The 19,753-nt window shown below is 48.9% G+C and overlaps 1 protein-coding gene across 4 annotated transcripts in view; it reads left to right on the plus strand.

Moving 5' to 3' along the window:
- Nucleotides 1-19,753, plus strand: part of ndst1b (N-deacetylase/N-sulfotransferase (heparan glucosaminyl) 1b) — a 259,765-nt gene that overhangs the window by 172,023 nt on the left and 67,989 nt on the right. For all 4 annotated transcript variants that reach the window (XM_078231781.1, XM_078231784.1, XM_078231783.1 and 1 more), the window contains one exon: nucleotides 14,530-15,878. In XM_078231781.1, the coding sequence (XP_078087907.1) occupies nucleotides 14,883-15,878 (996 nt within the window). In that variant the 5' untranslated portion in view covers nucleotides 14,530-14,882. The remainder of the gene's footprint in view (nucleotides 1-14,529; nucleotides 15,879-19,753) is intronic.

A 19,753-nucleotide genomic window follows, 5' to 3' on the forward strand; every position in this document is an offset into this window, starting at 1 on the left:
GCTGGCCAACCAGCGACGCCCATGTCCCACAAATTAATTTTGAATAAATAAATACCACTAAAAACGTATAGAGTTAAAACTGTTCGGTGTTGCTTTGTGATTCTATTTTTCTTTGGAAGATTGTGTGACTATTTCCCAAACAGCTGCTTGGTTGCTGTTGTGATGAGGAATCTGAGGCCTGTTTGCTAGCAGAACCTCTCTTCCGTAAGAATTACCTGTATCACCAACAGGGTCTTCAGCTGCCAGTAACTAATGAAGCGAACCGGAGCAGTCCTGGAATATTTATCGCCTGAAATTTTTTTATGATGCTTCAGGGACTGAACCCTATCTGTCACCAGCTGTACTTTATCAAGATGAGTCAGGCCCAGCAGGGCTGATGATACCTTCACCGTGGCACTTGGCAAGATAAATTGTCGCTGCTCCTAATTGCCATTCTGAGGTTCAAATGGTTGAGGAAGTATTTGAATTGGGCTGTATGTGATATATAAAGCACTTCCTCCCATTGCCCGCTCACTCATGTGTTCACAGAAGCTGTTTTTCCATCTATCAGAGGATTTGTATTTTAACGATTTCGGGTTGTTCATATAGAAGGGCAGAGCGTGTCCCCGATCGACTCCCCAGTCTTTTTATTTTCACTCGTTCAAAGGGTGTGGGGCAGACCAGCGTTTATTGTCAGTCCCTAATTGTCCTTGAGAAGGTGGCGGTGAGCTGCCTCCTTGAACCGCTGCAGTCCACGCAGTGCAGCTAATGACTTGTTCCAGTCATTTCAAGAGGAGAAACTTAAATGTAATAAAGCTGCTTTATCATGGTTCCCCCCCCCCCCCGAGGTTGTCTGAAGATGTTTCATGTGAGGCGAGCTACTTAATGGAGGCGATTCCTCCACCCCGCCGCCGTAATTTTCTGTCTCTGAAATTCAATAATGTTCAGGCTGGTGGCTTCTGCATTGCACAGAGTGTGGGAGATTCGAGTGTGAACTCCCACTGAAATAAACAGCGTGAATAACCCCAGTTTTCCTGCGAATTCCACACTTCGAATGTTTTTTGGGAGAACTCCACCCCATATGTGGCTGTTCTTACCGAGAAAAATGCAGCGGCCATTTTGTGCATAGTGGCACGCCACAGGGAACAGTGAGAGACAGAAAGCAGCTGCTGTGCTACGGCTGATGAAGGGACATTGTGTGGAGATGCCGGCGTTGGACTGGGGTAAACACAGTAAGAAGTTTAACAACACCAGGTTAAAGTCCAACAGGTTTGTTTGGTAGCAAAAGCCACACAAGCTTTCGGAGCTCCAAGCCCCTTCTTCAGGTGAGTCCTGTTGGACTTTAACCTGGTGTTGTTAAACTTCTTACTGAAGGGACATTGGCCAGGCCTCTGGGAGAGCTTGAAGCTCTTCAGACTGGACACTGGGATCGTTGGTGTAGACACCACATCAGGCAGTCAACTCCGAGGATGACTGAACATCCCAGTTTTGACAGGACAGTCCAGAATTTTCATTTGAAGATCCCAACAATTTCCTCAACATTTGTTCTATCCCAGTTTCTCAACCTTTCGCTTTTTGGACAGCCAAGGTTGGTTCCCATGGCAATGCTGTCTCCCTGCCGAAAGTTGCGGGTTCAAGCCAAGCTTCAGGAATTGGGAATATAATCCGGCCCACTGCAATCCTGACCCATAGAATCCCTACATTGCAGAAGCAGGTCGTTTGGCCCATTGCGTCTGCACCGACTCTCCGACAGAGCATCTTACCCAGGCCCTCTCCCCCACCCTTTTCCCGTAGCCCCACATATTTACCATGGCTAATCCGAGGTGGCTGGGGAGAGAGGTGGCTGGGGAGAGAGGCGGCTAGGGAGAGAGGCGGCTAGGGAGAGAGGTGGCAGGGGGAGAGGCGGCTGGGGAGAGAGGCGGCTAGGGAGAGAGGTGGCTGGGAAGAGAGGCGGCTGGGGAGAGAGGCGGCTGGGGAGAGAGGCGGCTGGGGAGAGAGGCGGCTGGGGAGAGAGGTGGCTGGGGAGAGAGGTGGCTCTGGAGAGAGGTGGCTGGGGAGAGAGGTGGCTCTGGAGAGAGGTGGCTGGGGAGAGAGGTGGCTGGGGAGAGAGGTGGCTGGGGAGAGAGGTGGCTGGGGAGAGAGGCGGCTAGGGAGAGAGGTGGCAGGGGGAGAGGCGGCTGGGGAGAGAGGTGGCTGGGGAGAGAGGTGGCTGGGGAGAGAGGTGGCAGGGGGAGAGGCGGCTGGGGAGAGAGGCGGCTGGGGAGAGAGGCGGCTGGGGAGAGAGGTGGCTGGGGAGAGAGGTGGCTCTGGAGAGAGGCGGCTGGGGAGAGAAGTGGGGCTCAAACACCCTCAGGTGATCGACACCTGCATCTCTCCAGCCCTGCTGCAGCACCTTGGTTAACATTCTGGCTGCATTTGATATTTTGACACTGTTATGCCCCATCTTACTGGCGGATTGGCCATGCTGAATTGCCCTTCAGTGTCTCAAAATGTGTAAGTTAAGTGGATTGGCCATGATAATTGTGTGGGGCTATGGGGATAGGGCGGGAGAGAGGGCCTGGGTAAGATGCTCTGTCAGAGAGTCGTTGCAGACTTGATGGGATGAATGGCCTCCTTCTGTACTGTAGGGATTCTATGGGTCAGAATGGCAGGGCTTGTGATCTAGGAGGTCTCATAGGATCTGTCCAGGCCCCACACCTGTCTCTTAGCAACCATGAGCTTGCTGATGGCGGAGGGGCATGAGGCAGGTACAGCTCCAGGTAAACGTGTTCAGTGAGGGAGGGGAAGCCAGGGAGACACAGCTCAGTACTGCACTGGAGTGTGGCACTATACACCACCTCAGATCCACTTAATGGAAGCTCAATATTGCCAGGAGGTGCAATGCCTTTAATATTCGTTCATGGGATGTGGGCGTCACTGGCTGGGCCAACATTTATTACCCATCCCTGAGGGCAAATTCAGAGTGGATATGGAGTTAGGCCAAACCAGTTAAGGATGACAGAATTCCATCCCCAAAGGACATTATTGAACCAGATGAGATTTTACGACAAAGGTTTCATGGTCGTCATTCGACTTTTAATTCCAATTTTTTTTTATTCAATTCAAATTTCATCATCTGCTGTGGTGGGATTCGAACCCGGGTTCCCAGAGTGTTACCCTGGGTCTCTGGATTACGAGTCCAGCGACAATGCCGCTAGTGCCAAAGGATGCTGTACATCTGCAATCACGTAGCCCTCTTGGGTGGCATGGTGGCACAGTGGTTAGCACTGCTGCCTCACAGCGCCAGGGACCCAGGTTCAATTCCGGCCTCGGGTCACTGTCTGTGTGGAGTTTGCACGTTCTCCCCTTGTCTACGTGGGTTTTCTCTGAGTGCTCTGGTTTCCTTTTAGGTCAGGTGGTTTGGCCATGCTAAATTTCTCCTTAGTGTTCCAAGATGTGTAGGTTAGATGGATTAGCCAGAGTAAGCGTGTGGGGTTACAGGGATAGGATACTCTGTCAGAGAGTTGGTGCAGATTCGATGGGCCGAATGGATTCCTTCTGCACTGTAGGGATTCTATGGGTCAGGATTGCAGTGGACTGGATTCTGTTCCCAATTCCTGCAGTATGGCTTGAACCTGCAACCTTCAGAAGGAAGAGCACTGCCAGGTGAACCAACCTGCTGAAAACAAACACTAAACTGGGGCGGCACGGTGGCACAGTGGTTAGCACTGCTGCCTTACAGCGCCAGGGACCTGGGTTCGATTCCTGGCCTCGGGTCACTGTCTGTGTGGAATTTGCACGTTCTCCCCGTGTCTGTGTGGGTTTCCTCCGGGTGCTCTGGTTTCCTCCCACAGTCCAAAGATGTGTGGGTTAGGTGGATTAAGCCATGCTAAATTGCCCTTAGTGTCAGGGGGACTAGCTAGGATAAATGCATGGGGTTACGAGGATAGGGCCTGGGTGGGATTGTGGTCAGTGCAGATTTGATGGGCAAATGGCCTCCTTCTGCACTGTAGGATTCTATGAAATGCATAAAATTGCCCTTAGAAAGGTTGCTGCCAAGCCTTCAGCTGGAATTAGCTGGCGCGCACTGCCCACTGCAACCATGCAGAGCGAGAAGGTCCAGGATTCAGTGTGTGGTCTGTGCTGTGTGTGAGCCAGAATTGAACTTGACATTCCTGAGCTGTGGAATGGCACTGTCAGTCAGGATTCACACTTGCTGGGAATGTGTGGATGTCAATGAAAGACATTTGGCTCGGACATTCCTGCCCCTCCCCCCATCATTATCCAGCTGACGCTCGGCAAGAAGTTCACTGGAAGAACAATGGCCGGCTCAGTGACGGGCCTGAGTCCTTGCTTTCTCTCAAGGAGGGCAGAAATTTGCAAAAACATTTAAAGATAATCACAACTTCCTGATCAAAAACGCCGTGTTTTTGCACTGCGGCTTGTTAAAGTCACACTCGTATAATCCAAATGACCTACTCGGTTTTCCGATTTATCCTTGTCTTCACCGGTTACCCAGAGAAATGGGGATGGAAAATGCACACCAGCAGTTGCTCTCCTGCCAGTCACCTTACACAGAGTAGATGGGAGTGGCTAAGTCAGACGAATCTCTGTCGGATGCCCATGACAGCTGGCTCAGTGGGAGCTCAATTCATCAACTTGTTATTTTCTGTCAATTAAACATTTTAATTCACTAATTATTGTCAATTAATTAGTGCGGCCTACTTCTGAAGCTGGTAGCAATCCCAAACTCTTGCATTGGCCTAAAGCAGCATCGTGTGCTCCTATGTTACATAGAAACATAGAAGACAGGAGCAGGAGGAGGCCATTTGGCCCTTCGAGCCTGCTCCACCATTCATTACGATCATGGCTGATTGTCCAACTCAATAGCCTAATCCTGCTTTCTCCCCACAACCTTTGATCCCATTCGCCCCAAGTGCTAGATCCAGCGCCTCTTGAATACATTCAATGTTTTGGCAGGACTGCACAGGATGTGACTCTCAATCTAGCCGTGAGGTTCTTTTCTTTTTACTCTTTGTGGGACATGGCCGTCGCTGGCTGACCAGCGTTTATTACCCATCCCTTGTTGTCCTTGAACTGAATGCCTTGCTCGGACATTTCTGAGGGCACTTGAGAGTCAACCACATTGCTGTGGCTCTGGAGTAGGCCAGGCCAGGTAAAGATGGCAGATTTCCTCCCCTAAAGGGACTTTAGTGAACCAGATGGATTTTTCCAACAATCGACAATGGTCATCAGTAGATTCTTAATTCCGGATATTTTTTATCGAATTCAAATTCCGCCACGGCAGATGGCGGAATTTGAACCTGGATCCCAGAACATTAGCTGAGTTTCTGGATTAATAGTCTAGCGATAATACCACGAGGCCATCACCTCCCCTAACATGCACTCGCTACTTTTTGTGCCTCAATGACCCAACAACTTGAGGGCAACTAGAGATGGACAACAAATGCACAGTTAACTCGAATGCCCAAAGATCCCTGTCCATGTTCCTCTGCTGTTAGAACAAAGAAAATTACAGCACAGGAACAGGCCCTTCAGCCCTCCAAGCCGTGCCGATCTTGATGCCCGAACTAAAATAAAAATAAAACCTTCTGCCCTTACTCGGCCTGTATCCCTCTATTCCTTCCCTATTCATGCACCCATCCTGATGCCTCTTAAATGTTGCTAATGTTCCTGCTTCCACCACCTCCTCTGGCAGCGCGTTCCAGGCACCCACCACTCTCTGCGTGAAAAACTTGCTCCGCACATCCCCTTTAAACTTGGGAGAAAGCCTCTTGACTATCCACCCTGTCTATGCTTCACATAATTTAATTGTTATTGGAGATTTTTTTTAAAATGCCAAATTTATCATTTAAAAGCTATTTTTACTTTCAGTCTCTTTTGTTTCTTTCGCTCTTTCTCACTCCGATCTTTCTTTCCCACTCTTCGGGATAAACGTTCCATGAAGGTTGGGTGGGGATTGAAGGCTAGCAGATCCACATTTGCAATTGCAAGCCGCTGTTTCGGCGTGATGTTACAACCCTAGCTCCAGGTCACTCTAGGTGAGCTTAGGTCACGAACGCAATCAGTAAATGGCCAATTTAGGTCAAATTAAAGGGTCTATTAGGATCCGTTTCTCATGCCAACTGGGATTTCCAGTTAGCGTGCAAGCAACCTAGATCAGCCCAGAACGCATCCAGGTCAACATAGAATCATAGAATCCTACAGTGCAAAAAGAGGTCATTCGGCCCATTGTGCCTGCACTGACAACAATCCTTCCCAGGCCTTAGTCCCGTAACCTCACGTATTTACCCTGACACTAGGGTCAATTTAGCATGGCCAATCAACCTAACCTGCACATCTTTGGACTGTGGGAGGAAACCAGAGCACCCGGAGGAAACCCATGCATGGGTTCAGGTCAGAAAATAAGAGGGGGGGAGAGAGAGGCGCCACGCACAACATACAAGCTCTCCCCACACCCATAATGGTCGCCAAACCAGAGCTGAAGCCATTGGCCTTTATAACGTCATGTTCTGACACACAAAGTTAGCAGATACATTGGAACACCAACACCTGCAGACTTCCCCTCCAAGTCAGTCACCGTCCTGACTTGGAAAAATATCAACCGTTCCTTCACTGTCAAAATCCCGGGACTCCTCCCCTAACGCAGGGTGGCAAGCACTGCTGCCTCACAGCAGCAGGGATCCAGGTTCAATTCCCGGCTTGGGTCACTGTCCGTGTGGAGTTTGCACGTTCTCCCCGTGTCTACGTGGGTTTCCTCCGGGTGCTCTGGTTTCCACCCACAGTCCAAAGATGTGCTGGTTAGGTGTATTGGCCATACTAAATTCTCCCTCAGTGCACCTGAACAGGCACCGGAGAGTGGCGACTAGGGGATTTTCGCAGTAACTTCATTGCAGTGTGGATATAAGCCGACTTGTGACGAATAAATAAACTTTACTTTAACAGCGCTATGGATATATGAGTGATCCTATCTATGCTTAGCCCTGTTTGCTTCAGTCTATGCAAAGACTTCATTTTAAGTTATTTCTGCCTATGCAACTAACTCCCCTAACTTGTCCAAATTTTAAAACTCAGAAGGCTAAAGGTTAGCTAAAAATTGACTGCATTCCTGAAGGGTACACAATTCAGGCAAACAATAGCAGCTGCAAGAATTGTTTTTCTCAGTCGGAGACAGCCTGCGAAAAACATTTCCAATAACGAGATAAGGGTTGAAGTATAGTTTGGAACTGTATGTTCAGTTTTCAGTTTTTGAGATCCAGTTCAGTCTAGTACAGTACAGGGGCAGGCTTGTTTAGAAGCCAGTGGACTGCAGCAGTTTAGTAAGTGGGCTCCCCACCACGTTGCCAAGGGCAATTAGGGATGGACAATAAATGTTGGCCTTGCCATGGACACTCAAGTCCACACTGCCCATAAAACTCTGATTGCCATATCCTATGTCTGCACCCATACAAAAGCCCTATCATACTGTCCTCATCAAACACCACGAGCTTCTTGTGCCCAGTGAAATTAATTTAAGAACATTTGTTTTGAATAGTGCTGAAGAGAAAGACGTGTTGCTGAAGCTTTTCATCTTGCACTCTTCAGGACAAACACAAGGATGCCAACTTTCAAATAATTGTTCTGGGAACCCGAGTTCGAATCCCACCATGGCAGATGGTGACATTTGAATTCAATTAAAAATCTGGAATTAAAAGTCTATCGTGAAACCATTATCGATTGTTGGAAAAACCCATCTGCTTCACTTTAGGGAAGGAAATCTGCTGTCCTTACCTGGTCTGGCCTACATGTGACTCCAGACCCACAGCAATGTGGCTGACTCTTAACTATCCTCAGGGATGGACAATAAATACTGGCCCAGCCAGAGACACCCACATCCCATGAATGAATAAAAAAACAATCATAATTTCTACACTAAAATAAGAACAAAATACTGCTGAAAACCTGAAATAAAAACAGAAAACGTTGGATGAACTCAGCAAGTCTGGTCGCATCTGTGGAGAGAGAAACAGATTTTGTCATTTGTGTCCAGTTTGCCAATATTTCATAGAATCCCTACAGTGCAGAAGGAGGCCACTCGGCCCATCGAGTCCGCACCGACCACAATCCCACCCAGGCCCTACCTCCATATCCCCATGAATTTACTCTAGCTAGTCCCCCTTACACTGAGGGGCAATTTAATGGCAAATCCATCTAACCCGCACATCTTTGGACTGTGAGAGGAAACCGGAGCACCCGGAGGAAACCCAGGCAGACACGGGGAGAACTCCACACGGACAGTAACTCAAGCCGGGAATCGAACCTGGATCCCTGGCGCTGTGAGGCAGCAGTGTTAACCACAATGCCACTGTGCCGCCGGAAAATTGTGGCCAGTTCAAACATACCAGCAGCAGGGGAGGTCGTGGCATTGTGGTATTGTCACTGGCCTAATAACCCAGAGATTCAGGTTACTGTTCTAGGGGCCCGGGTTCAAATCCCACCACGGCAGATGGTGAAATTTGAATTCAATAAAAATCTGGAATTAAGAATCTACTGATGACCATGGAACCATTGTTGATTATTGTAAAAATCCATTTGGTTCTCTAATGTTCTTTAGGGAAGGAAATCTGCCGCCCTTACCCGGTCTGGCCTACATGAGACTCCAGAGCCACAGCAAAGTGGTTGACTCTTAAAATGCCCTCAGGAATGGGCAATAAACGCTGTCCCAGCCGGCGACGCCCACATCCCATGAACAAATATAAAAAAACTCCCCGTTTCCTTCCAATACATCTGTTCCGCAGAGTAATTTGAGAGTGTTTTTTCTCAAGAGCTGTGAAGCAAATCAAAAGCTTGATAAATATACCATAAATTTAAATTTATGCCTCTTACAGAATGTACCACTGGCATCCCTCAGCAAAATTAATTTTGCATGACAGTGTTGACAGCTTTGGGTTCTGCAAAATGTTAATTATGAGAATATTTCTGGATTTGCGGGATTTGTGCCAAAGGATTAAATGTTGTTGTCCAGGGGGCTCGGGCGATTGTGGTATTTTCTTTTTGCTTCACGGCTCATGAGAATCATAGAATCCTACAGTGCAGAAGGAAGCCATTCGGCCCATCGAGTCTGCACCGACCACAATCCTACCCAGGCCCTATCCGCATAACCCCATGCATTTACCCTAGCTAATTCCCCTATCACTAAGGGGCAATTTAGCATGGCCAATCCACCTAACCAACTCATCTTTGGACTGTGGGAGGAAACCGGAGCACCCGGAGGAAACCTACACAGACATGGGGAGAATGTGCAAACTCCACACACACACACACACTGCGACCCAAGCCAGGAATTGAACCCGTGTCCCTGGCTGTGAGGCAGCAGTGCTAACCACTGTGCCACCGAGCCGTCCAGGGAGCGAATGGAGCGGAATCTCAGTGAAATCTCGGTTGCATTGTCCACACTCGTGGGGGCGATTCCTCAACTCACAGGCTGGAATCTTATCCTGTCGACAGGAGAGGATGGAGAGGCAGGGTCACTTATCCATATGCCAAAGTCTTTTCCCAGCATTAACGTCCTGTAAAATAGACTGATTATCCTCGGTGGGCTGAGGGGAGAGGAGAAATCTGCATTTTCAATTTGTGGCATGTGCTGTGTCAGTATCGGAGCTGGGACTAACCGAGTCTTCCTGGGGAAGAAATTAACACTCTTTCACATCGTCTGCAGAAGCCTCGAATCATTTCACCATCTGTGCTGCTTGCCTCTTAAATTATTTTGCTCATTAACTCCCCCCAGGCTAAATCTCAGTTTATTAACTACAATTTGGTGTGCTTAAGAAATAACTGATTGTCTAAATTGGTGTCAGAGGCTAATTCGGCCAGTGAAATAAGTGTTCCCCCACCACCCCTCCACCTCCCCACCTCCCCCCACCAACCCCCCCTTCTCCCGCACTCCCCCCCCCCCCCCCACCCCCACCCCCAACCACTGGAGGCAATGCAAGACAGGGGCTCACTCAGTCGACCTGTTCCATTCATTTCAATATTAGAAACATAGGGCCCGATTTTGCCATCAAATTGCACCTGTTTCCGGGCACAAAAACTTGGTAAAGTTGGGCGTGAGGCGAGTCTGCGATCTGCACCCCACTCCGGTTCCCCCTTTACCAAGGCCCGAAAATGGCCACGATCGGGACCGCGCCCGAATCGGGCACGATGGCAATTTAAATACATTTGTCTGCATTTAAATTGACTTAATGGGCTGCGTGCCCAACCTTACCGGAACTTCCCCCTTTACCACCGCGTTCGCCCGTCCAGAATCGGCGCGAAACAGACATGCTCCACAAAAGTCCGGTTCGGGTGCTCCAGTTAGTGAGGAGGTCGGAGCAGAGTGTCTGACGGCTCTCTGCCTGAGATCAGTGGAGGGGGGTGGGGGTCTGCCGCCACTCTGCCTGAGATCAGTGATGGGGAAGGGGGGAGGGGCCCGTGATGGGTCTGGGTGGTGAGGGGGTGGGGGGATAAGGGGGTACAGTTATGTTGTGGGGGTGGGGCAATGTCTCTGGGGGCCAGGGGGAGGCATTATCCGGGAGCGATGTAGCAAGGGAGCTGCATTCTATCATTTTTTTTCCTGTGCATGCACAGCTGGAGGCACCAATCGGTGCTACAGGATTTCGGGCACCTGATGCCCCGCCCACAGGCTTCTGCAGTGCGATTCAGAATCGCTGATATTTTTTCGGGCAGGGTGCGTGTGGGGGCGCCTCAGAACTGGTCTGAAAGTCGAATCTGAAACACTCCCAGTTTCAAGTCTGCCCAGTACTTAGAATCAAAATGGTAAAATAGGGCCCTGAGACGAGAAGCAGGAGGAGGCCATTTGGCCCTTCAAGCCTGCTCCTCCATTCAATTTGATCATGACTGATCATCAAATCCAAATCCTGATTCCATCTTCCCCCCCCCCCCATATTCCTTGATCCCTTCAGCCCCGAGAGCTATATCTAATTTCTTCTTGAAATCACACAATGTTTTGACCTCAACTACTTCCTGTGGTAGTGAATTCCACACATTCACCACCCTCTGGGTGAAGAAATTTCTCCTCACCTCAGTCCTAAAAGGTTTATCCCTCAGCCTCAAACTATGACCCCCTAGTTCTGGACTCTCCCACCATCGGGAACATTGCTGCTGGGAGGAGTTTTATTAAAAGGAATGACTCAGTGATGGTTCTGGGATTGTTACATTCTGCAGTCAACAGCCATCCCTGGATCTGTCATAGAACCAGAGAAAAGTTACAGCACAGAAGGAGGCCATTCAGGCAGGCATGGAGAAGTGCCCTTGCTCGCCCCACCTTCCTGCACCCGGCCCATAGCCGGCAGCACTGAAGGTGCAGACCCAAGTACTTTTTAAGAGAGTTTAGGGTCTCTGCTTCCACCACCAACTCGGGCAGCGAATTCCTCATGTCCCCGCTACATCTTCTGCCACTTACCCTGCATCTACGTCCCCTGGCTTTTGAGCTCTCTGCCAAGGGAAACAATTTTATCCTGTTCACTCTATCTCTTCCCCTCATAACTGTGTATATCTCCATCAGGTCACCCCCCCAGCCTTCTTTGTTCCAAGAAAAATAATGCCAGCCTATCCAATCTCTCCTCAATCTATCGCCCTGGCAACATGTCTTGCTGCCCTCGTGAAAGTAAATACAGTTGCCACGGTCCCAGATGACCGTAGGCTGCTCTCCTCTTTGAGGGGAGATGTGGCTGGTGGTGATTTAACCTGAAGATCAGCACACCTCAGGCAAGGTTGAGAAGGCAACACCAGCCAATGGGGGGATTGAACCCATGCTGTCGGTGTCACTGTTGTTCAGTCCATTCCTACTATCACTCATTTTCTGGGGACCCGGGTTTGAATCTCGTCATGGCAGGTGGTGAGATTTCAACTCACTCAAAGAAAAATAGCTGGAATTAAGAATCTACTGATGACCATGAAACCATTGCCGATTGTCAGAAAAATCCATCTGGGTCACTAATGCCCTTTAGGGAAGGATATCTGCCGTCTTTACCAGGTCTGACTCCAGAGCCACAGCAATGTGGTTGACTCTCAACTGCCTTTGGGTAACTAGGGATGGGCAATAAACGCTGGCCAGCCAGCGACGCCCATGCCCTATGAATGAATTTAAAAAATTTTTAAATCTCTGTCATCTGGTCTTCCTCATTCGATTAAACTGGAATAATATCTCAATCAGGACGCTGGCTAATCCTTCTATTATTTTATCAACCCCTATCCTGACCAACGCTAAATCTACAATGCCCCAAAGGGTCTCTGAGTAGCTGAGTTTCTTTAAGCTAGCAACCATTCCAGTACTTCTCCTCTGTGCCATTAACAAGGGAGTTCGATCATCCAGTGTATCCGGGGGCCTAAATTGCAGTGGCACCGTGCTCCAGAGACAGGCTGATCCGTTACCTGCCGGGCGTCAATAGCTGTCCTTACAGTCGCACTGAATGGTTTCATTAACACAGCCCTCGTTAGTTTTAGCTCCATTTCTCTACATTGGTTACGGACCTTCAGTGAAATCCTTTTCTTCATGACCTCACTCAGTGTGTAGATGAAGTTCTCTCTTGCCTGGGTGTTTCTCTGAATATAATGCCATTTGCCAGTGTGTGGCCCAACCCTCTCGCACATTGAGATCTTTTTGGATTTATTTGTGTTTCTCGACTCTCTTCACATCACAGGATCACTGCAGTGCAGAAGGAGGCCATTCAGCCCATTGAATCTGCATCGACTCTCCAACAAAGCCATCAATCTCCGTAACCCCATGTATTAAACCCTCTAATCCCCCTAACCTCCACATCTTGGGACACTAAGGGGCAATTTAGCATGGCCAATCCATCTAATCCGCACATCTTTGGACTGTGGAGAAAACAGGAGCACCCAGAGGAAATCCAGGCAGTGACCCAAGGCGGAGAATTGAACCCGCGTCCCCAGCGCTGTGAGACAGCAGTGCTACCCACTTTACCGTCGTGCCACCCTACCTTGTACAGATTTCACTATCACCTGTAAACACACGCACCATATCCCCAAAACTACTGTCCAGGTAAAATCTTTGAAGAATGAGGCGAAGGCAGGATCAGGATATTGAATTCGATGATCAGCCACGATCAAAATGAATGGCGGAGCAGGTTCGAAGGGCCAAATGGCCTCCTCCTGCTTCTCTGTTTCTAGGTTTGATAGTGTGCCTCGAACTGATCCCTGGGTCGGGCTGGGGGGAGGGGGACACCACTGATAACGCAACATATCACTGAAGCTCCAAAAGATGCACTCAAGCAAAGTTGGAATTCTGCTCATGGCTAAGTTGTTGAATGAATAAACATTTGAAACAAGTTTGACAGTGGCTGTACTCTGATCTAAATATGTCCGTAATAAGAAAAGCATACATGACTAATTCTGTCGTGCGGGCAGATCTGTTGGAGTGAAGTAAGTGGGACGGAAGAACAGAATGACACAGAATACAATGACCTAATTAAGAAAATACTCAGATTACAGTACGCTGGTTGCCCTGTACATTGTGTATTTCTGAAACTAAAATCAGTTTATCAAAGGTAGATGAGTTAACTCTTTGGTCAATTGGCTATTATTCATTTTTTTAACTCCGTCCTACATTCCAACAATAACTTCCACACAGAGAAGACTGTGTGGACAGGATCAGGTGAGGCTCCGATATCTCTCATTTTCTTTTATTCATTTGTGGGACATGGGCATTGCTGGCTAGCCAGGATTTATTGCCCAACCCTAGTTTCCCTTGTTCAGAGGGCATTGAGAGTCAACTACATTGCTGTGGCTCTGGAGTCACATATAGGCCAGACCAGATTTCGGTAGTGCAATGGTTAGCACTGCTGCCTCAAAGCGCCAGGGACCCAGGTTTGATTCCCGGCTTGGGTCACTGTTTGTGTGGAGCTTGTATATTCTCCCCGTATCTGTGTGGGTTTCCTCCAGGCGCTCTAGTTTCCTCCCACAGTCTGAAAAGACGTGCTGGTTCGATGAATTGGCCATGCTAAATTCTCTCTCAGTGTACCCGAACAGGCGCCGGAGTGTGACAACTAGGAGATATTCACAGTAACTTCATTGCAGTGTTAATGTAAGCCTATAATAAGTAAACTTTAAATTTCCTTCTCTAAAGGACATTAGTGAGCCAAATGGGGTTTTCCCGACAATTGTTTCATGGTCATCACTAGGCTTTTAATTCCAGATATTGAATTACAATTCCACCATCTGCCGTCGCAGGATTTGAACCCAGGTCCCCAGAACATTAGCTGAATTTCCTGAAGTAATAGTCTGGCGATAATCCCACTAGGCCATCACCTCACCTCGATGAGCTGCATCAGGGAACGGGAGAGAATATTCATTTCCTCAGCATTCCAAGTAAGGAATGTAAATGCCTGCCCTGTATTTGTTACTGTATTGACAAAGAAATACCACAGTGTGTTCTTTAACTGGACAATCCTTTGTTTCAAACTTCAGCCTATAATGTGCAAAAGTGACATACGGTGGAAGCCCAACTTGTGAACGTTTTGTTTTACTGGCTGTTGTCTTTCTTCGTTCCAGGGTTGAGTGTGGTTCATTTCCTCTGGTTGTGAAATATCTCATCGATGATTGAGATCCGGGACTCCTCTGGTGGTTCACTCTCGACTGAGAGAGTCCGGCTCTGGGCTCGATGGGCGCGATCGAGCCTGCGACCTGAGGGATCGGCGGGAGCAGGCACTCGCACACTACGACCCCGTGACGACCCGAGGAAAGCTCGCGCTCCCGGCTTGGAGTGACTTTAATTGATCTGCGATGGTGACATGAAACGCAAGAAAGGGCAAGAGGGAAGATTTTTATTTTCTTAATCAGGCAGAAAAAAAACAAGTCAATTGCGCAGGTTTTGAAATCGAAGAGCAGGGAGGAGGGCTTAAAGCATGAGTTTGTTGAGCAGGCTACGGCGGGTGTTTCGACAGCTTACACTGCAGGGGGTGCTACTGCTGCTCTTTGCCTTTTGTATGTTGACTGTGTTCATCTCGGCCTACTACCTGTACATCGGCACTAAGCAGGAAACGGAACCCTCGAGCGAGGTGCAGCGTCCGGATTGTGACGATTCCCGCGTCACTCCATCCAGACTCTTCCCAACAAAGCCCATGAAACCTGTGGACGTGTCTCGCACTGACCCTGTTGTGCTGGTCTTTGTCGAGAGCATGTACACCCAACTGGGTCAGGAGATAGTGGCGATTCTGGAGTCCAGCCGGTTTAAGTACCAAACCGAAATCGCCCCCGGCAAAGGGGACATGCCCACCCTAACGGATGAGGACCGCGGTCGCTTTATCCTCGTTATATATGAGAACATTTTGAAGTACGTGAACCTGGATGCTTGGAATAGGGAACTGTTGGACAAATACTGCATCGAGTACAGTGTTGGAATCATTGGTTTCTTCAAGGCAAATGAAAATAGTTTGCTAAGCGCCCAGCTGAAGGGCTTCCCGTTGTACCTCCATTCCAACCTCGGCCTCAAGGATTGCAGTATAAACCCCAAGTCACCCCTTCTCTACATCACCAAGGCAAAGGAGATCGAGAAGGTTCTCCTGCCCGGAGATGACTGGACGGTTTTCCAGTCCAACCACTCAACCTACGAACCCGTCCTGCTTGCCAAAACTAAATCTGCGGAGAATATCCCTGACATGGCGGTGGATGCTGCCCTGCACACGACAGTGGTGCAGGACCTGGGACTCCATGACGGCATTCAGCGAGTTCTCTTCGGAAACAACATGAACTTCTGGCTCCACAAGCTTGTCTTTGTGGACGCCGTCTCCTTTCTCACGGGAAAGAGGTTATCCCTCTCGCTGGACAGATACATCCTGGTGGACATCGATGACATCTTTGTGGGGAAGGAGGGGACCAGGATGAAAGCGGAGGATGTGAAGGTAAGACCTTTGTTTTATTGCCAAACCAAACCGCAAAGATTTGATTGACTTCCTGCCAACAACTCAATCCGTACACACAGTGCATTGAGGCGTGGTGTGTCGCATTGGCCTAGTAGACAGGCTTTTCACCTGAATTCCAAGCAACTGGAACCAGAGGGCACAACCTCAAGCTAAAGGGGCGATCCTTTAAAACAGAGATGAGGAGGAATTTCTTCAGCCAGAAAGTGGTGAATCTGTGGAACTCTTTGCCGCAGAAGGCTGTGGAAGCCAGGTCATTGAGTGTCTTTAAGACAGGGATAGATAGGTTCTTGATTAATAAGGGGATCAGGGGTTATGGGGAAAAGGCAGGAGAATGGGGATGAGAAAAATATCAGCCATGATTGAATGGCGGAGCAGTCTCGATGGGCCGATTGGCCTAATTCTGCTCCTATGTCTTATGGTCTTTTTGTCTTATGGTCTGGTAGCTCAGAAAGGAAGAAGTAAACAAAAACAGCAAAATGCTGGAAAATCTCAGCAGGTCTGACGGCATCTGTGGAGAGAGAAACGGAGCCAACATTTCGAGTCTGGATGACCCTTCGTCAGCCTGCTCTGACGAAGGGTCATCCAGCCTCGAAAAGTTGGCTCTATTCTCTCTCCACAGATGCCGTCAGACCTGCTGAGATTTTCCAGCATTCTTTTGTTTTTGTTTCAGATTCCAGCATCTGCAAGTATTTTGCTTTTAAGATAGAAGTAAATCCTTTCTTCCACCGTAAAGGTCTTTCGTGAAATTTCACCCAATCCAGTTGCTGGGAGGGATTGAGCTTACGGGGCCAAAATTGCAAACTAAATTGGCAATCTTTCTCAGGCCCTGGTTCTTGAGTGTTTGATGCACTCAGTAAGGGAGAGATTTTAACCCAGCTCTTCCCCCCCCCATCCCCACACATCTCAAAACAAAACAGACAGGATTGGGTTGGGTGAGATGTGAAAATTAGGAACTTTCAAACTTGTGCCAACCTTTAGGTTAAATGGAGCTGGCAGGTAGGCAACCTCTTCCCTGGAGGCCAATTGGCCACTTAAATGTTATAATGATGATGTTGTGTGCCTCGGATTTAACCTGTTTCCCAGGTTTAACCTGGGATGGCCGGGCTTCCCGGCAGCTAAAAGGAGGTGAGGACTGCTTCCTGGAAGACTTAAAAATGTCTTCCCAGCACTGCTTGTGGGCCGGGCGCGGCAGGGAATGTTTCCTTCCAGCCCAGCAGGCTTATCTTCTGTCATTGGAGCCTCCTCCCCTAGAATCCGATATCGGGCCCTGACCTTCCCCTCCCCACCGTGGGATTGGAATTGAGAACCCACCTTCCTCTGGAACTGACGCCTCCCTCCCATTGCTCCCTTTAGCCCGGTGCTGGCTCCTTACCTGCTCCTGTCCTGAAGTCTCCTTCAGAGTATCTATCACCTCAGTCAGTGTCGGCACCATGTCTGAAATAATCAGATTTAGCACGGTCAATCCACCTAACCCGCACATCTTTGCACTGTGGGAGGAAACTGGAGCACCTGGAGGTAACCCACGCAGACATGGGGAGAACATGCAAACTCCACACAGACAGTGACCCAAGTCGGGAATCGAACCCGGGTCCCTGGCGCTGTGAGGCAGCAGTGATAACCACTGAGCCAGATTTGCATTCCTATGACCACCGGCATCTCAAAACCCTTCATAGCTAATGTAGTACTTTGTGAAGTGTAGTAACTGTTGTAATGTAGAAACTGCGCACATGAAGCTCCCACTAACAGCAATGTGATAACGACCAGATCATCTGCTTTTTGTGATGTTGACTGAGAGGTAAATATTGACCAGGACACCGGGGATAATCCCCCCCTGCTCGCCTTTGAAATAGTATCCACCCAAGCAGGCAGACGGAGCCTCGGTTTAATGTCTCATCTGAAAGTCAGTACCTCTGACAGTGTGGCAGTCCCTCGGTCCTACATGTGGGTGTTGACCTTGTTCGTTTTGCCAATTAATCGGCATTTTAGTAGCACCCTGGCAGTTTGCTGAGTGGAACCCTCGCTACATCCATAGCCCATCCCGTCACCGGGAACTGTGGTCTCCAATTGTTCCGTGTTTCATTATGTGAGTCTGGTAACTGATCTATGCTCACTGTGCTTGCTTGGTTAAGCCTGGGTGGTGACTCAGAGGAAAAGTAAACAGAAGCACGGAAACTACTAGAAATTAAGAGCTGAAGCATGGTGATAACATTTTAAAGCATTGTGTAAAACCCTGTAAATAAAGTTCCTGCACAGTTAGGAACTAATATCTTGCTTTGGGGCAAATCAAAGTTATAAAATACACAACAGATGCAAGACAACAACAGGAGCTCAGGGCACCATTATCTAAGTTTGCCAGCCCATGTTTAAAGAGGCAGAAAGACCTTCTGCAGCACATCCACAGGAAATTGCAGTCACTTGGAGACATTGCTCTGTTCCCCCGGATGGTTCTGTCCGCTATTTATAGACTGGCACTTCCACCATTAGATTAACTGTCTCCATCGTGTGATGCCCTTACTCTCTCCACCTGCCTGAGCAGCTCTCATCTTTCCCAGTGTGGCAGCTCTGCCTTGAGCGGATTGGCTGTCCCATGCCCGTGTGCTGCCCTTGGGGTGGCACGGTGGCACAGTGGGTAGCACTGCTGCCTCGCAGTGACCCAGGTTCGATTCCTGGCTTGGGGTCACTGTTTGTGTGGAGTCTGCACATTCCCCCCGTGTCTACGTGGGTCTCCTCCGGGTGCTCCGGTTTCCTTCCACCGTCCGAAAGACGTGTTGGCTAGGTGCATTGGCCATGCTAAATTCTCCCTCAGTGTACCCGAAGAGGCGCCGGAGTGTGGCAACTAGGGGATTTTCACAGTAACTTCATTGCAGTGTTAATGTAAGCTTACTTGTGACACTAATAAATAAACTTAAAACTTTATAGGGTACTCATTGAGATACTGAGATACTGGCTGGCCTGCCAGACTGCTCCCTGTCACTATCAAGGAGGAGATTGTCCTTTGATGAGCAACTGAGTTCAATGGGTTTATATTCTCTGGTGTTTGAGTTTAGGAGTCGGTTAGACCCCACTTGGAGTACTGCGCGCAGTTCTGGTCACCTCATTACAGGAAAGATGTTGAAGCCATTGAAAGGGTGCAGAGGAGATTTACAAGGATGTTGCCTGGATTGGGGGGCATGCCTTATGAGGATAGGTTGAGGGAGCTTGGTCTCTTCTCCCTGGAGAGACGAAGGATGAGAGGTGACCTGATAGAGGTTTACAAGATGTTGAGAGGTCTGGATAGGGTAGACTCTCAGAGGCTATTTCCAAGGGCTGAAATGGTTGCTACGAGAGGACACAGGTTTAAGGTGCCGGGGGGTAGGTACAGAGGAGATGTCAGGGGTAAGTTTTTCACTCAGAGGGTGGTGGGTGAGTGGAATCGGCTGACGTCGGTGGTGGTGGAGGCAAACTCGTTGGGGTCTTTTAAGAGACTTCTGGATGAGTACATGGGATTTAATGGGATTGAGGGCTATAGATAGGCCTAGAGGTAGGGATATGATCAGCGCAACTTGTGGGCCGAAGGGCCTGTTTGTGCTGTGGCTTTCTATGTTCTATGTTCTATGTTTATAAGAATGAGAGGTGATCGCATTGAAACATACAAGATTCTGAAGGGCTTTGATAGGGTGGATGCTGAGGGGTTATTTCTGTTGGTCAGGGAATCTAAAACACGGGGACCCAGTCTCAAGATGAGTGGCTGATCATTTAGGACTGAAATAAGATCCGTTCACTGCAGCGGGACCAAAATATCCCGGTGGCGTAAGATTTCACTCATAGTGTTCAATGGCTTGTCTCATGTGTTTTCGATTATGCTAGTCTAGCAG

Source organism: Mustelus asterias, chromosome 16, assembly GCF_964213995.1.
Source record: "Mustelus asterias chromosome 16, sMusAst1.hap1.1, whole genome shotgun sequence".
Classification (NCBI taxonomy): Eukaryota; Metazoa; Chordata; class Chondrichthyes; order Carcharhiniformes; family Triakidae; genus Mustelus; species Mustelus asterias.